This window comes from Impatiens glandulifera, chromosome 5 (assembly GCF_907164915.1).
Source record: "Impatiens glandulifera chromosome 5, dImpGla2.1, whole genome shotgun sequence".
Taxonomy (NCBI): Eukaryota; Viridiplantae; Streptophyta; class Magnoliopsida; order Ericales; family Balsaminaceae; genus Impatiens; species Impatiens glandulifera.
Window position 1 is genome coordinate 41,692,210 of NC_061866.1, and position 20,803 is coordinate 41,713,012.

The 20,803-nt window shown below is 31.1% G+C and overlaps 3 protein-coding genes across 3 annotated transcripts; 2 read left to right on the forward strand and 1 right to left on the reverse strand.

Annotated features, from left to right (window-relative positions):
• Positions 1-937: 937 nt before the first annotated feature.
• LOC124939374 (extensin-like) lies at positions 938-2,149 on the forward strand. The gene has a single exon (XM_047479854.1). The coding sequence runs from the start codon at positions 938-940 to the stop codon at positions 2,147-2,149; it is 1,212 nt and encodes a 403-aa protein (XP_047335810.1).
• Positions 2,150-17,010: 14,861 nt separating this feature from the next.
• Positions 17,011-19,064, forward strand: LOC124938204. Its single transcript, XM_047478602.1, has one exon. It carries the CDS (start codon positions 17,017-17,019, stop codon positions 18,976-18,978), a length of 1,962 nt encoding a protein of 653 aa, XP_047334558.1. The 5' UTR covers positions 17,011-17,016; the 3' UTR covers positions 18,979-19,064.
• Positions 19,065-19,458: 394 nt separating this feature from the next.
• On the reverse strand, positions 19,459-20,803 carry LOC124938205 (ethylene-responsive transcription factor 1B-like). The gene has a single exon (XM_047478603.1). The coding sequence runs from the start codon at positions 20,405-20,407 to the stop codon at positions 19,814-19,816; it is 594 nt and encodes a 197-aa protein (XP_047334559.1). The 5' UTR covers positions 20,408-20,803; the 3' UTR covers positions 19,459-19,813.

The following is a 20,803-nucleotide window of genomic DNA, read 5'->3' on the forward strand; positions in this document are numbered from 1 at the left end:
TAAAAAATATTATTTGTTTATAAATATTTTTGATAAAATTAATATTATTCAAATTTAATTAATTTAAAATTAGTTTTAATTTATAAAAATTAAGTTTAATTTTAAACTTAATATTAACATATTCAGTACTCACTTATCCCCTCAATTTTGACCCTCATCTTGTGACTCATACTGATTTAAATACATTTTTTATCTACTCGGCAAACCACCCACCAATATTAGTCGACTTCAATTGATAACATCTCTTATATCTCGTCAAACTCAACCACTAACCCTAAACCCTAAACTCTATAGAATTTTTAATTTTATTTTTAACCGTTTTAAGTTTATGGGCAGGTCAACCCAGAATCCGACCCAAATATCCATTAACCGTTTTAAATATGTGAATAAACCAATTGTCGATAATGCATTGTTTGATATGAAGAAAGTGTTTTAACATAGTTCTAAGAGTTATGACTAAAACTTATTCAGAACATATATTACAAAGTTTAACATTTTATCTTGAAAAGGGGTAACATTTCATTTTATACCATTCAACTGGGAAGATCAATACGAAATGGGTAAAGTTTGGAAGTAAACTTTTCAAAAAGTAAAACTTTAGATCTAAAGTGGGTTGAAAACATATATAAAGTCCCTATAACCCGAGGAAAAATAGGTTATGTTGTAATTAATGAGAGGTCTATTGGGGAGGTCTTACTAGTAAAGGTGTATATAGTCTCTCTTCAATAGGTTGAGGGAACAACATGCTATAAATGCTTATATCTCAAAATAAATGTAAAGATTTGCCTAGCTTTAATAGTAATTCCCTTTAATAGATGAAGATAATGCAAAAAGCTAAACCATCATGAAATAGAAAGACCAAAACTCTCCCTATAAAAAGAGAGTTCATGAACATCCACCAAACATCCAACTATTTGAGAACTAATTCAAATCAAAGATGAGTGCTAAGAAAATTCTTCTTTTTCTTTTCCTTACCACCATCTTCCTATCGAGTTACTCATATGCAAGAGATCTCCTTAGTAATGAGGATTGGTTAGCTTCTTCTGAGAACAATGATGTTAGCTCAATGGATGAATCACAATATGATATTGACTATGATGATGACGAATCGTCAATTCTGATTGATGATAAAAATAGTATAGACAATCGTCATGGAAAGGCTCCATCACCAAAGCCTACTCGTGGGAAGGCTCCATCACCGAAGGCTACTTCAGATATTATAGGATCGATAAAGCATGCTATTGATGCTCCATCACCAAAGCCTACTCATGGGAGGGCTCACTCACCAAAGCACGCTCTATCACCAAACCCTACTCATGGGAGGGCTCACTCACCAAAGAACGCTCCATCACCAAAGTATACTCATGACATTGAAGGGTCGATAAAGCATGCTATTTATGCTCCATCACCAAAGCCTACTCATGGGAGGGCTCACTCACCAAAGAACGCTCCATCACCAAAGTATACTCATGATATTGAAGGGTCGATAAAGCATGTTATTTATGCTCCATCACCAAACCCTACTCATGGTAGGGCTCACTCACCAAAGAACGCTCCATCACCAAAGTATACTCATGACATTGAAGGGTCGATAAAGCATGCTATTTATGCTCCATCACCAAAGCCTACTAATGGGAGGGCTCACTCACCAAAGCACGCTCCATCTCCAAAGTATACTCATAACATTGAAGGGTCGATAAAGCATGCTATTTATGCTCCATCACCAAAGTCTACTCATGGGAGTGCTCACTCACCAAAGCACGCTCCATCACCAAACCCTACTCATGGGAGGGCTCACTCACCAAAGCACGCTCCATCTCCAAAGTATACTCATGAAATTGAAGGGTCGATAAAGCATGCTATTGATGCTCCATCACCAAAGCCTACACATGGGAGCGCTCACTCACCAAAGCACGCTCCATCACCAAAGTATACTCATGACATTGAAGAGTCACTAGAACTTGATGAAAATCTAGACGAGTTAAAATCAAAGTCAATCTTTGATGTTAACTATGTGAACGGAGATGAAGACAACTATGGTGATTCAAGTTTCACCCAACGTTACAAGAATCGTGCAAACGCGCCAACAAAGCAACCAAGTGCTCCATCTCCCAAGAAATCCTTCATAGAGGGAGAGAGTTTCCTTTGAGGTTTAAAGCAAAAGAAAGAGTCTAAAAATAAAATACATGAAGGACAAGACTAAATATCTAATTCCCAGTGCTTATAAATTTTTATCCTTCACTATATATATAATGAAACATACTTGAAATAATAATGAACTTTTATATATTGTGCTTCCATTATTATTCATACATGATGACATTGTTACCATAATTTTCAGATTATTTAATTATTAAATGTTTGAAAATCTAAAAGACTCATTTAACTAGGGTATAACAACTCTTAATCTTTTATATAATGACATCCTCATTGAAAACATATGTGAATCCTAAAAAAAATAAATTACAAAATTATATTCATTGTAGTTGTACAAGATACAAACAAAAATGAAATTTTATTTTTCAAATCTCTTATTTTTGATGCAGATACATTTAAAATAAATGGTTACTTAATTGTACTTTTTTAATACATATATAAATATTTTATATTATTTTCAAGTTAAAACTTTTATTTTTATCTCAAAAATATAATTTATGTATATATTATTCAATTGATCATCAAAATAGTTTATGAAAATACAATAAACTAGGAAGATCTCCGTGCGATAGACACGGATAAAAATATATTGTTACAACGTCTCGCGTTCAACAAATTTGATGTTGAATTTAAAATATAAAGTGTTATTAGCCTAATTGGTTAGGAGTTATACTTGTTTTTGTTAGGTTGCGAGTTCGAAACATACCTATAGAATATTTAATTTTATTTTTAACTGTTTTAAGTTTATGGGCGGGTCAACCTAGAATCCGACCCAAATATCCATTTACTCTTATATATATATCCAAATTAATCACAGCTCTCGACCTTGCAATTCATACACATACAAAATTAAGCATCATTATATATATATATATATATATATATATATTTGGTAAAGTAATTAAGTTTCGGTTTTTGATAAAAGAACTGTGTTTCTTCTTGTCTTTACCATGTTTCATGGGTACAACGGAACCTACAATTGTATGCATAGAAAAATCACTACAACAACGAACTAGACAAACTACATTGTTTTGGAGGGGATTAAAGGAGAATTAGAATGACACCCCACGGCCATGGCCTCCCGCTTAAACTCAAAGTGTTTTCAAATTGAATTGAACCCATGATCTTTTGGTCTCTTAAGCCAACTCTTACATTTGGGCTACCTTGGTGGGGTAAAAAAAAAATACTTGAATCACAATAACCTAGTTTTAAGAGAACTAATCGAGTCAAGAACTCGAAGAACGTTCACAAAGAACACATTCACAAAGGTAAGGAAAAACTTTTAGAATTCTAAAGTGAGAAATGATAAGATGATGTGTGGAAAGAAATTAGAGTGAAGGGATATATAGTTGGAAATTGAACCGTAAAACTATTAATCAATTCTTTAATCCAACGACCACTAATTCATTTCTCCAATGGTTATGCTTGCTTGACTTTTCATTAATTGTCATTTCATTTTCATTAAGATAATGTTTTTAGGAAAATAACAATCTTAAAAAAAATATGTGAATAAAACCAATTGTCGATAATGCATTATTTGATATGAAGAAAGTGTTTTAACATAATTCTAAGAGTTATGACTAAAACTTATTTAGAACATATATTACAAAGATTAGCATTTTATCTTGAAAAGGGGTAACTTTTCATTTTATACCATTCAATTGGGAAGATCAATACGTAATGGGTAAAGTTTGGAAGTAAGCTTTTTAAAAAGTAAAACTTTAGATCTAAAGTGGGTTGAAAACATATATAAAGTCCCTATAGCCCGAGGAAGAAGATAAAATAGGTTATGTTGTAATTAATGAGAGGTCTATTGGAGAGGTTTTACTAGTAAAGGTGTATATAGTCTCTCTTCAATAGGTTGAGGGAACAACAAGCTATAAATGCTTATATCTCAAAATAAATGTAAAGATTTGCCTAGCTTTAATAGTAATTCCCTTAAACAGATGAAGATAATGCAAAAGCTAAACCATCATGAAATAGAAAGACCAAAACTCTCCCTATAAAAAGAGAGTTCATGAACGAAGTTTTCCATCAAACATCCAACTATTTGAGAACTAATTCAAATAAAAGATGAGTGCTAAGAAAATTCTTCTTTTTCTTTGCCTTACCACCATCTTCCTATCAAGTTACTCATATGCAAGAGATCTCCTTAGTAATGAGGATTGGATAGCTTCTTTTGAGAACAATGATGTTAGCTCAATGGATGAATCACCATATGATATTGACTATGATGATGATGAATTGTCAATTCTAATTGATGATAAAAATAGTATAGACAATCATCATGGAAAGGCTCCATCACCAAAGCCTACTCGTGGGAAGGCTCCATCACCAAAGGCTACTCCAGATATTATAGGGTCGATAAAGCATGCTATTGATGCTCCATCACCAAAGCCTACTCATGGGAGGGCTCACTCACCAAAGCACGCTCCATCTCCTATGTATACTCATAACATTAAAGGGTCGATAAAGCATGCTATTTATGCTCCATCACCAAAGTCTACTCATGGGAGTACTCACTCACCAAAGCACGCTCCATCACCAAACCCTACTCATGGGAGGGCTCACTCACTAAAGCACGCTCAATCTCTAATGTACACTCATGAAGTTGAAGGGTCGATAAAGCATGCTATTGATGCTCCATCATCAAAGCCTACACATGGGAGCGCTCACTCACCAAAGCACGCTCCATCACCAAAGTATACTCATGACATTGAAGAGTCACTAGAACTTGATGAAATGCTAGACGAGTTAAAATCAAAGTCAATCTTTTATGTTAACTATGTGAACCGAGATGAAGACAACTACGGTGATTCAAGTTTCACCCAACGTTACAAGAATCGTGGAAACGCGCCAACAAAGCAACCAAGTGCTCCATCTCCCAAGAAATCCTTCATAGAGGGAGAGAGTTTCCTTTGAGGTTTAAAGCAAAAGAAAGAGTCTAAAAATAAAATACATGAAGGACAAGACTAAATATCTAATTCCTAGTGCTTAAAATTTTTTATCCTTCACTATATATATAATGAAACATACTTGAAATAATAATCAACTTTTATATATTGTGCTTTCATTATTATTCATACATGATGACATTGTTACCAAAATTTTCAGATTATTTAATTATTAGATATTTGAAAATCTAAAAGACTCATTTAACTAGGTATAACAACTCTTAATCTTTTATATAATGACATCCTCATTGAAAACATATGTGAATCTTCAAAAAAATAAATTACAAAATTATATTTAATGCAGTTGTACAAGATACAAACAAAAATGAAATTTAATTTTTAAAATTTCTTATTTTGATGCAGATACATTTAAAATAAATGGTTACTTAATTGTACTATTTTAATACATATAAAAATATTTTTATATTATTTTCAAGTTAATTATTTTATTTTTATCTCAAAAATATAATTTATGTATATATTATTCAATTGATCATCAAAATAGTTTATTAAACTATAATAAACTAGGAAGATCTTCGTGCAATGGACACGGATAAAAATATATTCTTACAACGTCTCGCGTTCAAAAAATTTGGTGTTGAATTTAAAATATAAAGTGTTATTAGCCCAATTGGTTAAAGAGTTATATTTGTTTTTCTTAGGTTGTGAGTTCTAAACATACCTATAGAATTTTTCGTTTTATTTTTAAACGTTTTAATTTATGGGCGGGTTAACCCAGAATCCGACTCAAATATCCATTTACTCTTATATATATCCAAATTAATCACAACTCTCGACCTTGCAATCTAGACACTTACAAAATTAAGCATCATTATATATATGTAGATTTGGTAAAGTAATTAAGATTTCGATTTTTGACAAAAGAATTGTTATTTCTTCTTGTCTTTACCATGTTTCATGGGTACAACAGAACCTGCAATTGTTTGCATAGAAAAATCACTACAACAACAAACTAGACAAAAATACACTTTTTTGAAGGGGATTAAAGGAGAACTAGAATAACACCCTCGGCCATGGCCTCCCGCTTAAACTCAAAGTGTTTTCAAATGGAATTGAACCCATGGTCTTTTGGTCTCTTAAGCCAACTCTTACCACTAGGCTACCTTGACGGAGTAAGAAAAAAAATATTTGAATCACAATAACCGGGTTTTAAGAGAACTAATCGAGTCAAGAACTCGAAGAACGCTCACAAAGAACACATTCACAAAGGTAAGGAAAAATTTTAGAATTCTAAATTGAGAAATGATAAGATGATGTGTGGAAAGAAATTAGAGTGAAGGGATATATAGTTGGAAATTAAACCGTAAAACCATTCATCAGTTCTTTAATCCAACGACCACTAATTCATTCATACAATGGTTATGCTTGTTTGACTTATCATTAATTGTCATTTCATTTTCATTAAGATAATATTTTTAGTAAAATAACCATTTTAAAAAAAATATGTGAATAAACCAATTGTCGATAATGCATTGTTTGATATGAAGAAAGTGTTTTAACATAATTCTAAGAGTTATGACTAAAACTTATTTAGAACATATATTACAAAGTTTAACATTTTATCTTGAAAAGGGGTAACATTTCATTTTATGCCATTCAATTGGGAAGATCAATACAAAATGGGTAAAGTTTGGAAGTAAACTTTTCAAAAAGTAAAACATTAGATCTAAAGTGGGTTGAAAACATATATAAAGTCTTTATAACCCGGGGAAAAAGATAAAATAGGTTATGTTGTAATTAATGAGAGGTCTATTGGGGAGGTCTTGCTAGTAAAGGTGTATATAGTCTCTCTTCAATATGTTGAGGGAACAACATGCTATAAATGCTTATATCTCAAAATAAATTTAAAGATTTGCCTAGATTTAATAGTAATTCCCTTAAATAGATGAAGATAATGCAAAAGCTAAACCATTATGAAATAGAAAGACCAAAACTCTCCCTATAAAAAGAAGGTTCATGAACGAAGTTTTCCATCAAACATCCAACTATTTGAGAACTAATTCAAATCAAAGATGAGTGCTAAGAAAATTCTTCTTTTTCTTTACCTTACCACCATCTTCCTATCGAGTTACTCATATGCAAGAGATCTCCTTAGTAACGAGGATTGGTTAGATTCTTATGAGAACAATGATGTTAGCTCAATGGATGAATCACCATATGATATTGACTATGATGATGACAAATCGTCAATTCTAATTGATGATAAAAACAGTATAGATAATCGTCATGGAAAGGCTCCATCACCAAAGCCTACTCGTGGGAAGGCTCCATCACCAAAAGCTACTCCAGATATTATAGGGTCGATAAAGCATGCTATTGATGCTCCATCACCAAAGCCTACTCATGGGAGGGCTCACTCACCAAAGCACGCTCCATCTCCTAAGTATACTCATAACATTGATGGGTCGATAAAGCATGCTATTTATGCTCCATCACCAAAGTCTACTCATGGGAATGCTCACTCACCAAAGCACGCTCCATCACCAAACCCTACTCATGGGTGGGCTCACTCACCAAAGCACGCTCCATCTACAAAGTATACTCATGAAATTGAAGGGTCGATAAAGCATGCTATTGATGCTCCATCACCAAAGCCTACACATAGGAGCGCTCACTCACCAAAGCACGCTCCATCACCAAAGTATACTCATGACATTGAAGAGTCACTAGAACTTGATGAAATGCCAGACGAGTTAAAATCAAAGTCAATCTTTGATGTTAACTATGTGAACAGAGATGAAGACAACTATGGTGATTCAAGTTTCACCCAACGTTACAAGAATCGTGGAAACGCGCCAACAAAGCAACCAAGTGCTCCATCTCCCAAGAAATCCTTCATAGAGGGAGAGAGTTTCCTTTGAGGTTTAAAGCAAAAGAAAGAGTCTAAAAATAAAATACATGAAGGACAAGACTAAATATCTAATTCCTAGTGCTTAAAATTTTTTATCCTTCACTATATATATAATGAAACATACTTGAAATAAGAATGAACTTTTATATATTGTGCTTTCATTATTATTCATACATGATGACATTGTTACCAAAATTTTCAGATTATTTAATTATTAGATGTTTGAAAATCAAAAAGACTCATTTAACTAAGTATAACAACTCTTCAAAAAAATAATGACATCCTCATTGAAAACATATGTGAATCTTCAAAAAAATAAATTACAAAATTATATTCAATGTAGTTGTACAAGATACAAACAAAAATGAAATTTTATTTTTCAAATCTCTTATTTTTGATGCAGATACATTTAAAATAAATGGTTACTTAATTGTCCTATTTTAAAACATATATAAATATTTTTATATTATTTTTAAGTTAACTCATTTATTTTTATCTTAAAAATATAATTTATGTATATATTATTCAATTGATCATCAAAATAGTTTATTAAAATACAATAAACTAAGATCTCCGTGAAATGAACACGGATAAAAATATATTGTTACAACGTCTTGTGTTCAATAAATTTGATGTTAGAATTTAAAATATAAAGTGTTATTAGCCTAATTGGTTAAAGAGTTATACTTATTTTGTTAGGTTGGGAGTTCTAAACATACCTATTGAATTTTTCGTTTTATTTTTAAACGTTTTAAGTTTATGGGCGGGTTAACCCAGAATCCGACCCAAATATCAATTTACTCTTATATATATCCAAATTAATCACAACTCTCGACCTTGCAATCTAGACACTTATAAAATTAAGCATCATTATATATTTAGATTTGTTACAGTAATTAAGATTTCGATTTTTGACAAAAGATATGTATATCTTCTTGTCTTTACCATGTTTCATGGGTACAACGGGACCTGCAATAGTTTAGCATAGAAAAATCACTACAACAACGAACTAGACAAAAATACATTTTTTTTGGAGTAGATTAAAGGAGAACTAGAATGACACCACATGGCCATGGCTCTCGCTTAAACTCAAAGTGTTTTCAAATGGAATCGAACCCATGATCTTTTGGTCTCTTAAGCCAACTTTTACCACTGGGCTACTTTGGTGGGGTAAGAAAAAAATACTTGAATCAAAATAATCGGGTTTTAAGAGAACTAATCGAGTCAAAAACTCGAAGAACACTCACAAAGAACACATTCACAAAGGTAAGGAAAACTTTTAGAATTCTAAAGTGGAAAATGATAAGATTATGTGTGGAAATAAATTAGAGTGAAGGGATATATAGTTGAAAATTATACCATAAAACCATTCATCAATTCTTTAATCCAACGACCACTAATTCATTCATCCAATGGTTATGCTTGCTTGAATTTTCATTAATTGTCATTTCATTTTCATTAAAATAATGTTTTTAAGAAAAAACAATCTTAAAAAAATATGTGAATAAACCAATTGTCGATAATGCATTGTTTGATATGAAGAAAGTGGTTTAACATAATTCTAAGAGTTATGACTAAAACTTATTTAGAACATATATTACAAAGTTTAACATTTTATCTTGAAAAGGGGTCACTTTTCATTTTATACCATTCAATTGGGAAGATCAATACGAAATGGGTAAAGTTTGTAAGTAAACTTTTCTAAAAGTAATTCTTTAGATCTAAAGTGGGTTGAAAACATATATAAAGTCCCTCTAACCCGAGGAAGAAGATAAAATAGGTTATGTTGTAATTAATGAGAGGTCTATTGGGGAGGTCTTGCTAATAAAGGTGTATATAGTCTCTCTTCAATAGGTTGAGGGGACAACATTCTATAAATGCTTATTTCTCAAAATAAATGTAAAGATTTGCCTAGCTTTAATAGTAATTCGCTTGCATAGATGAAGATAATGCAAAGGCTAAACCATCATGGAGTAAAAAGACCAAAACTCTCCCTATATAAAGAGGTTTCATGAACGAAGTTTTCCATCAAACATCCAACTATTTGAGAATTAATTCAAATCAAAGTTGAGTGCTAAGAAAATTCTTCTTTTTCTTTGCCTTACCACCATCTACCTTTCGAGTTACTCATATGCAAGAGATCTCCTTAGTAATGAGGATTGATTAGCTTCTTCTAATCAATGATGTTACCTCAATGGATGAATCACCATATGATATTGACTATGATGATGAATCGTCAATTCTAATTGATGATAAAAATATCAAGGATAATTGTCATGGAAAGGCTCCATCACCAAAGCTTACTCGTGGGAAGGCTCCATCACCAAAGGCTACTCCAGATATTAAAAGGTTGATAAAACATGCTATTGATGCTCCATCACCAAAGACTACTCATGGGAGGGCTCACTCACCAAAGCACGCTCCATCACCAAAGTATACTCATGACATTGATGGGTCGATAAATCATGCTATTTATGCTCCATCACCAAAGCCTACTCATGGGAGGATTAACTCACCAAAGCATGCTCCATCACCAAACACTACTCATGGGAGGGATGACTCACCAAAGCACGCTTAATAACCAAAGTATACTCATGACATTGAAGGGTCAATAAAGCATGTTATTCATGCTCCATCACCAAAGTCCATGGGAGGGCTCACTTACCAAAGCACGCTCCATCACCAAAGTATACTCATGACATTGAAGAGTCACTAGAACATGATGAAACGCTAGATGAGTTAAAAACAAAGTCAATCTTTGATGTTAACTTTGTGAACGGAGATGACGACAACTATGGTGATTCAAGTTTCACCAAAAGTTACAAGGATCGTGGAAACACGCCAACAAAGCAACCAAGTGCTCCATCTCCCAAGAAATCCTGCATAAAGGGAGAGAGTTTCCTTTTAGATTTAAAGCAAAGGAAAGAGTCTAACAATAAAATACATGAAGGACAAGACTAAATATCTAATTTCTAGTGCTTTATATTTTTTATCCTTCATATATAATGAAACATACTTGAAATAATAATGAACTTTTATATATGATTATTTCATTATTTTTTAGAAAACGGTTTAACACCATTTCATTAAAAAGCCCAAAAATGGGAAGGATCAATAATTAAAACTAAAAAACCTTAGTTTTGATTGTAAGATGACAAACAAAAGACCCAAAAGTTTCTTAATGGTGGCAGTCAAATTACATTACAAAATACAAATTAAAATAAACAAAGACTACAATCTAGATATCCCAACCTATGTTGTCTCGATCCATATCCGCTTTTTGACCATATTGCTTTCTTCCACGTCTCTATCTTCTCACATTCTTCATGAAGGGAGATTGAATTGAAGTAGATGATAATGTTTGTCTGCTCTTATTATTTAATCTTCCTCTATATGAACTCGTACTAATAAAATAAAATGTATTCTTTTTTAGGTTTTTGTCACTACTTTTCTCTGTATTAGTTTTCCGTGTTTGAGGATCAACAACCTTAGTTTCCTTCTCCTTTGTTGTATCATTGCTTTCATCTTTTGCATCTTCCTCTTCCTTGCATTTAAGTTTATCTTCTTCAGAATCCCATGTTTCATCAATTTCATTGATTTCTTCATTATCTGATTCTACCTTGCTTTCTTCCTTTACGTCATTACTTTCATCCTTCTCTGATTTTTCTTGATTTCTTCATCTGTACTTTTTCCTTGCTGGTTTTCTTTAACTTCCCCAATATGCTCTTTGATCCTTGATTCTTCCGTCTAATTTTTCTGTTTTTCTTCATTATTCATACATGATGACAATGATGACATTGTTACCAAAGTTTTCAGATTGTTTAATTATTAGATGTTTGAAAATCTAAAAGACTCATTTAACTAGGTATAACAACTCTTAATATTTTATATAATGACATCCTCATTGAAAACATATGTGGATCTTCAGAAAAAATAAATTACAAACAATTATATTCAATGTATTTGTACAAGATACAAATGAAATTTTATTTTTCAAATTTCTTAATTTGGATGCAGATAAATTTAAAATAAATGGTTACTTAATTGTACTATTTTAAACCATACATAAATATTTTTATATTATTTTTAAGTTTACTCTTTTATTTTTATCTTAAAAATATAATTTATGTTTGTATTATTCAATTGATCATCAAAATAGTTTATTAAAATACAATAACTTTGGTAAAGTAATTAAGGTTTTGGTTTTTGAAAAAAAAAAAATTGTGTTTCTTCTTGTCTTTACCATGTTTGGTATAAAGGAACTTGCAATAGTTTTAGTATAAAAAATTCACTACAATAACGAACTAGACAAAAATACTTTCTTTTTTTGAATTAAAGGAGAACTAGAATGACACCCCACAACTATGATCTTCCACTTAAACTAAAGTGCTTTCAAATGGAATCGAACCTATAATCTTTTGGTCTATTAAGCCAACTTTTACCACTGGATTACCTTGTTGGGGTAAGACAAAAATACTTGAATCTCAATAACCGGGTTCTAAGAGATCTAATTGAGTCAATAATTCGAATAACGCTCACAAAAATCATTCATAAATGTAAGGAAAAAAATTAGAATTCTAAAATGAGAAATGATAAGACGATAGGTAGAAAGAAATTATAATGAAGGGATATGTAGTTAGAAATTAAACCGTAAAACTATTCATCAATTATTTAATCCAACTACCACTATTCCAATCATCGAATCGAATGGTTATGCTTGTTTGACTTTACATTAATTTTTATTTTCATTAAAAATATTTTAATAGAAACTGTTAGAAAAACAAATTATACTCTTATATATTATGCAAAATTTTATATTCAAAGTATAAATAAGATTACTTTGTAATGTATTGGTCTACTATTAATATATTTAATATTTAAAATCTTATCTATTTTTTTTTTTGTTATTGTTAATCACTTGTGTGTTTGATTATAAAATTAGGGGTGTAATTTCAATTCTGAAGTTTGATTGACAATTTAAAATTAAAATTACAGTTACAATACTAATATAATACAAACTAACGTGTTTTTTATATTTTTAATTTTATACTGATATTTTTTATTTAACTTAAAATGTTAACATTTTGTACTGATATTATTTATTTATTTTTTATTTAGAAATTAACATGTCACTCTCCATTAATTTATTTTTATTTTTTGTTTTTAAGAGGGAAACGACTTTTAGACATAAACCACTTCACAAAAATCTATAATAATAGTTTGTGTCAACCAAATTTCTTAATAAATATAGATAATATATATTCAAATTATTTTTATTATATATTTTTTCAAACATATAAATTAAAATTAAATTACAATTTTATAATTTTATAATTTTTTTAATATAATTATAATTTAATTTCAAATTGAAATGTCAATTCCAATAATTCTAAAAGCCATCTGAAATATTTTGTTAAGTAATGCAAAAGATTGAGGACAATCCAACTCTTTTTGTGTAATATTTTTTAAATGTTACTAGCTAGTTAATCATAGTATGATTAATTAACATTAGATGTTTATATTTTTATTTTTTTATTAAATGATGACATACTCAAATTTTTTTAATAATTTTAAATTATGACAAAAATAATAATAAAATTTTATATTTTTAATTAAATAGAATATATAGTAAAAAAGAATGAGATAAGGTATTAATAATAGTTCGTTATAAAAAAATATCTAATGAATCCTAATTAAAAATCACACTTCTACTAATTATATCTATTATTATTCTCCGCATTTAAGAATCTCAATAATGTATTTGTTTAAACCAAACGCCCTATTATGTCTTCTATTTATTTGTGTTTAAAGAGTTTTATATATAACTAGCAAAATTTCCTTACGATACACACGAATAAAGATAAAAATAAAATAAATTATAATAATATTTATTCAATGTTTAAAATTATTAAAATAAAAATATAACGCTATCATTACACATTTTATTCACTTTGATAAAACAACTTATTTTCTCACATGTTTCATCACATATTTTTTCCGAATGAATATCATTTCGTGACTTTACACTTTCACTTTGTCAATCAAATATATGATTCATATTTTTTAATAATTAGCATCGTAACCTCACACTTTGGTCAATTAAATCTTTGATTCATATTTTTTAACCACTTTCAAATGATACCGGTCTATTATCCCTTGACAAACCACATGTCAATCACATTTGGTTAAACGTTGTACTTATTTTGTTAGGTTGCAAGTTCGAAACCTACAAATAACATTTTTAAATTTATTTTTAACCGTTTTAAGTTTATGGGCGGGTCAACCCACAATCTGACCAAAGTATCAATTTACTCTCACATAAATATCCATATTAACCACAACTCTCGACCAGGCAATCCGGACACTTTAAAAATTAAGCATCATTATATATATATATATTAGTTAGTTAAAAATTTGAACTTTTATTATTAAAATGTCTCGCGTTCATCAAATTTGGTGTTGAATCTTAAATATAAAGAGTTGTTAGCTTAGTTGGTTAAAGGGTTGTATTTGTTTTGTTAGGTTGCAAGTTCGAAACCTATAAATAACATTTTTAAATTTATTTTTAACCGTTTTAAGTTTATGGGCGGGTCAACCCACAATCCGATTCAAGTATCCATTTACTCTAACATAAATATCCAAATTAACTAACCACAGCTCTCGACCCGGCAATCCGGACACTTTAAAAATTAAGCATCATTATATATATAGATTTGTTTTAGTACAACCATTTTTAATTAGGGTGGATTGTTAAGGTATATACCTTAATTTTTTTATTCATATCTTATACATTATCGAAAGTTTCGGTATAAAAAATTCATATATTTATCTTACCTTGATTTCGATATACTTTAACTTCGATACGGTATCATTATTATGCCTTTCCTACTTAAAAAAAATAATAACTTAAACAAAAACAATTAATTTAATATAGTTATTACTAAACGTTACACAAAATAAAAATATTTAACATAAAATAAAATATATTTTAAAAATCTAACATTTTTGAAAAACTAATCAATATTAAAAATTAAATTTTGTACCAGAATTGAAATGATTCAGAATAAATATAAGTATAGTTTTTAAGTTATACTAAAGCTAATACGAGAAAGGGAGATTCATAACGATCTTTCAAATCACATTTATATATACAATTTATTTTTAAAATTGATAATACAATTTATATTAGATAATAATAATAATAATAAATATTAGTTAATTTATACTTAATTAATAAAAATATCCAATTCCTTTTAATTTTTGTTCATTTTTATTAAACTCCGAGTTCATCAAATGTATGATTTTTTTCTAAATTAAATTAATCTCCTTTTTAGCCAAATTATTTGTGCACACTAATGTCTCTATCATTTTAAGACTTAAATTGTCCCTACAAAGATCAACTATTTTTTATTCAAACTAAAATTAGACTCAATATCAATCGTTTGAAAATGAGATTGCAAAAATAGCATTGACAATAATTGAAAGGATTATGTACTTATTTTCACTTATTTCCACAGCTTTAAAAGATTGAAAGTTGGGTTGGATCATTTTTCAATCTTATCGTTTAAAGATGACATATATTGAATAATATTATAATATAATTATATTTTATTTTTAAAAATTATGTTTTTATAATTAAATTAATATTTATAAATAAATATTATATATATATATTAATTTATAAATACTATTTCGGTATATCTCAATTTACTAAAATTTTGAAAATCTCATACTTTTACCGTATAAATAATTTCGGTATCGCTATTATACTTTACTCTTTGTTTGGTATAACTTAAAATTTTATATTTTCGATATATTACGGTTTAGTCTTATAATATAGGTAATTTTCCCTCTATTTTTAATGAATCATAAAATAAACAATTTTGTTATTAAATTATTTTAATAATTCATTAATTCTATAGAAAGTCATAAATAAATTAAAATTCAAAATTATTATTTATTTGTATAAATAATATTATCAAATAAAAAATATTTTATATACCAACAAGATTATATTTTATTAGAAACATTTTTTATTTCATTAAAAAAAAATCCAATAATCTAAAACAAGCTGGGATGCAATTTTTAAATCCCAATGAACCGTTTTTTATTTTCAAATAAAAATGAATAAAGATTTAATATGAATAGAATGATTTATTTCATTAATATGAAAAACATTTCAAATATTTAGGGGCTCAATTGATATTTTCTATAAGTTGAGGGTTCTATTTCAAGTTATTTCCATTTCTATTTATACTAGCATTTAGCCCGTGCAAATGCACGAGTAATAATATAAAAAGCCGTGAAAAAAATTACAGATAACCTTTTTTATTTTATTTTTAACCGTTTTAAATTTATGGGTGGGTCAACCCACAATCCGAACCAAGTATCCATTTACTCAACATCATTATATATTAGTTAGTTAAAAAGTTGAACTTATATTAATATTAAAACGTCCCGCGTTTATCAAATTTGGTGTTGAATTTAAAATATAAAGTCTTTGTAGCCTAGTTGGTTAAAGAGTTGTACTTGTTTTGTTAGGTTGCAAGTTCGAAACATACCTCTAGCATTTTTAATTTTATTTTTAACCGTTTTAAATTTAAAAACGGGTCAACCCACAATCCGACCCAAGTATCCAAATTAACCACAGCTCTCGACCCGGCAATCCGGACACTTTAAAAATTAAGCATCATTATATATATATAGATTAGTTAGTTAAAAAGTTGAACTTATATTAATATTAAAACGTCCCGCGTTTATCAAATTTAGTGTTGAATTTAAAATATAAAGTGTTTGTAGCCTAGTTGGTTAAAGAGTTGTATTTGTTTTGTTAGGTTGCAAGTTCGAAACATACCTCTAGCATTTTTAATTTTATTTTTAATCGTTTTAAATTTAAAAACGGGTCAACCCACAATCCGATCCAAGTATCCAAATTAACCACAGCTCTCAACCCGGTAATCCGAACACTTTAAAAATTAAGTATCATTATATATATAGATTTCTCGTCTCTTGTCTTTCCATCGATCTTAGGAAATGACGTTACTTCTAGGTCCCCCTGAAATCGGCAACCTCCCGCCGCCGCCGTCACCGCCGTCAATCATCCAAATCAGCGTCGATAAACTCCAGCTTGATGACGAGATCTCTACTGGATTTGACGGTGATCATCATCAAGACGTTGATCCTGAATCAATTGATCTAACCCAGATGGGTCTGACTGAAAACCTAGCTCCGACGTTCCTGTCGACTGGAAACCCATGTCTGGACTTCTTCTTCCATGTTGTTCCGGACACACCATCCGATGATCTGATCAAACGGCTGGAAGAGGCTTGGTCTTACAATCAACTGACTACTCTCAAGCTTATCTTTAATCTAAGAGGCGTTCGCGGCACTGGAAAGTCTGATAAGAAAGGATTCTATACGGCGGCGATTTGGTTACATCAGAAACATCCAAAGACCCTTGCATGTAATGTTAAAGCTATAGCTGATTTTGGTTATTTTAAGGATCTTCTTGAGATTCTGTATCGGATATTGAATGGATCTGATGTAAGGGAAATCGAGAAGGGAAAGAGATCGAAACAGATGATAGATTCTGAGTTGAACTGGAATTCGGAGGAGTCGGATGATGAGGATGTAAAGAAGAAGAGGAAGAAGAAGACGAAGATTCTGAAAACCCAAGAACAGATTAGGGAAGAGAAAGAAAAAGCCAGAGTTTTGAGAAAGGAAAGAAAGATCAACAAAGCGAGAAAAGCCCTTGAAATGTACAATCAGAATGGAGATTATCGATTCCTTCACAACCAAATCTCAGATCTATTTGCAGAGCTTTTGAAGAACGATATGAAGAATCTGGAATCAGGAAACCTTGACAAGATTAGCCTTGCTCCAAAATGGTGCCCAACGATTGATTCATCGTATGATAACTCAACCCTGATCTGCGAAAGCATTGCACGTAAACTGTTTCCTCGAAATTCAGACCCATCTTACGAAAAACTGGAAGAAGCTCACTATGCTTACAGAATCAGAGAGAGATTAAGGAAGGAAGTTCTTTCTCCTCTTCACAAAGCAGCCGAATTACCAGAAGTATTCATGAGTGCTAATCAATGGAACTCTTTACCGTATAACAGAGTCCCCTCTGTTGCAATGAAGAATTACAAGCGCCATTTCATTAGGCACGATAAAGAGAGATTCGATGATTATCTGGAGAAAGTGAAGAGTGGAAAAGCAAAGATTGCAGCAGGTGCATTGCTCCCACATGAGATAATGAAAGAAGTGGAGAATGGAGATGGGGATGAAGTTGCAGAGCTTCAATGGAAGAGAATGGTGGATGACATGGCGAAGAAAGGTAAACTAAGCAATTGCATCGCAATCTGTGATGTATCTGGAAGCATGAGTGGAATCCCAATGGAAGTCTGCGTGGCTCTTGGCGTTCTTGTATCGGAACTGAGCGTAGAGCCATGGAAAGGTAAAGTGATAACCTTTAGCGAAAATCCTCAAATCCATACAATTGAGGGAGATTCACTGGCGGAGAAGATTCAGTTTGTAAGAACAATGGACTGGGGAATGAACACAAACTTTCAGGCTGTGTTCGATAGGCTGCTGGAGGTAGCCGTGGCTGGGAAAGTATCGGAGGAAGAGATGGTGAAGAGGGTGTTTGTTTTTAGCGACATGGAATTCGATAGTGCTGAGGAGAGTTCTTCAGAGATTCTGGATGACCAGATGATATCTGCTGGAAAGAAGTGGGAGACTAGTTATGAAGCTATAGAGAGGAAGTTTAAGGAGAAAGGGTATGTGAAGGTGCCGGAGATGGTGTTTTGGAATCTGAGAAGTTCGAGGTCTACTCCGGTGATTGGGAAGCAGATTGGGGTGGCGTTGGTGAGTGGATTTTCGAAGAATTTGGTTAGTTTGTTTCTTGAAGGAGATGGGGATTTGAATCCGGAGGATGTTATGGGTTTGGCTATTGCTGGTAAGGATTATCAAGAACTTGCTGTTTTTGATTAGCTGCTGCTTCTTCTTTTTATAAACTTTGTATCAGATTTTGTGATCAATGTTTATTTGAAAACAATAGGAAATCATTTATGTTTGTCTCAACTTTTATTACAAATATTGTCCAACTCATAATGCAAGAAAGAAAAAAAAAAGTCACGAGTTTATTTAATCTGGAAGCGTTTTTGAATAAAAGCGAGAAACAAATTATATGGTTATGGCATGTCATGATAATTCTCCTTAAAAAAATACACTAACTACCGAAAAATAACTATTTTAATCATATTTTCAAAGATGAATATGGGTAATAGATAAATGTCAAATTATTTTGAGAATGTATATATTTATCTTAATTTATTTTGAGAAATAGATACATTATAATTGATGTAAAATGTCTTTTTGGTTTATATGTTTAAGATAATAATTTTAGTATCAAAATGTTACAAGTTATTTAGCTAATATAATCTAATTAAAATATTAATATAATCAATTAAATATTTATCGAAATTCTTCATTAATCTATTCTAAAAATGTACAAAGTTTCTTTGCGTTGAACATAAACAAAATACTAATTTTGTACATCACATGATGGTGGACCATAATAGCTAAGCATTATGATTGACCATTTATTCATTTAATTTTCCCCATAATAATAGTCTTCAATTTTTCTTAACCCAAAAATATATTTACTTGTATGGAAATTTACATAACCACATTTATCACCTAATTACACATATCATTGCCATGTCAAAAACCATTACAATGAAAAAAAAAACACTTGCATGTAATAAAAAAAAGGTGTAGAAAGTAAATAATGACTTGAATATCTATTGTTAGATTCACCCACCACTTACCAAGGGTTTGGAATTTCACTTGAGCTTAAGAGCTCTTCCAAATATGCTGATCCTAAATCCTCAAACACCACTATATTCACCTCCGCCTTTACTTCTTTTTCTTTCCTCTTTTTCCCGGAGTTCCTCCTCATCGAGTGTCTCTTCTTCAATGCTGCTACCGGAGAACCTTCCTCCTCCACGATACACCTCATCTCCATCAACGACTCTCTAACCGTCTCCACCGAGAAATTGAGGGTGGCGTTCAAACCCCTCATCGCGAAGGCTGCCTGGTCGTACGCTAGTGCGGCGGCCTCCGCGGTGTCGAACGTTCCTAGCCAAACTCTTATCCCGTTCCTCGTAGAATCACGAATCTCCGCTGCAAATTTACCCCAAGGTCGTCTCCTTACACCCCGGTAGATCTTCTCCGACTTGGAGTTGTTAACAACTTCCTCGGACTTTGAACTGACTTCATGATCCGAGGAAGTTGGGTCGACAGACAACTTCTCTGAAAGAACCCCGTAGAGAAGCATTTCTTCAGAGTCGTTTTCATTGAAGGGTAGGGAGGAAGAATCAAGGGAAGGATGGTAGGAATGGAAAAGAGGGTAGTCCATTGGAATGGAAATCACCTTTCTTTTGTTTTTTTTGTTTCAAAGTTAGGGATAGTGAACTTAAATACTAAAAAGAGGGAGGGTAGGATATTTCTTCCTAAGACCAAAGCAAAAGTTTTGAATGTGAAAAGGATAAGGAAAAAGTAGGGTTTGGAGTGTAAACCTTCAAGGACAGAATGGGTATTTTATGGATAGAAGTTAGGCCACTTAGAGAAGTTTTGGATGTATTGGCATTATTTATATAGGTGACATACATATATATACATATACAAATCAACTATAATTAATCCACATCTTGTTATTTATGGGGCCACAATTAAATTTGCAATTGCACACATGGGTCAAATAAAGGAAGGGAGCCATTTTCAATCTAACATTGGGTGCTGTCAACTTAACTGC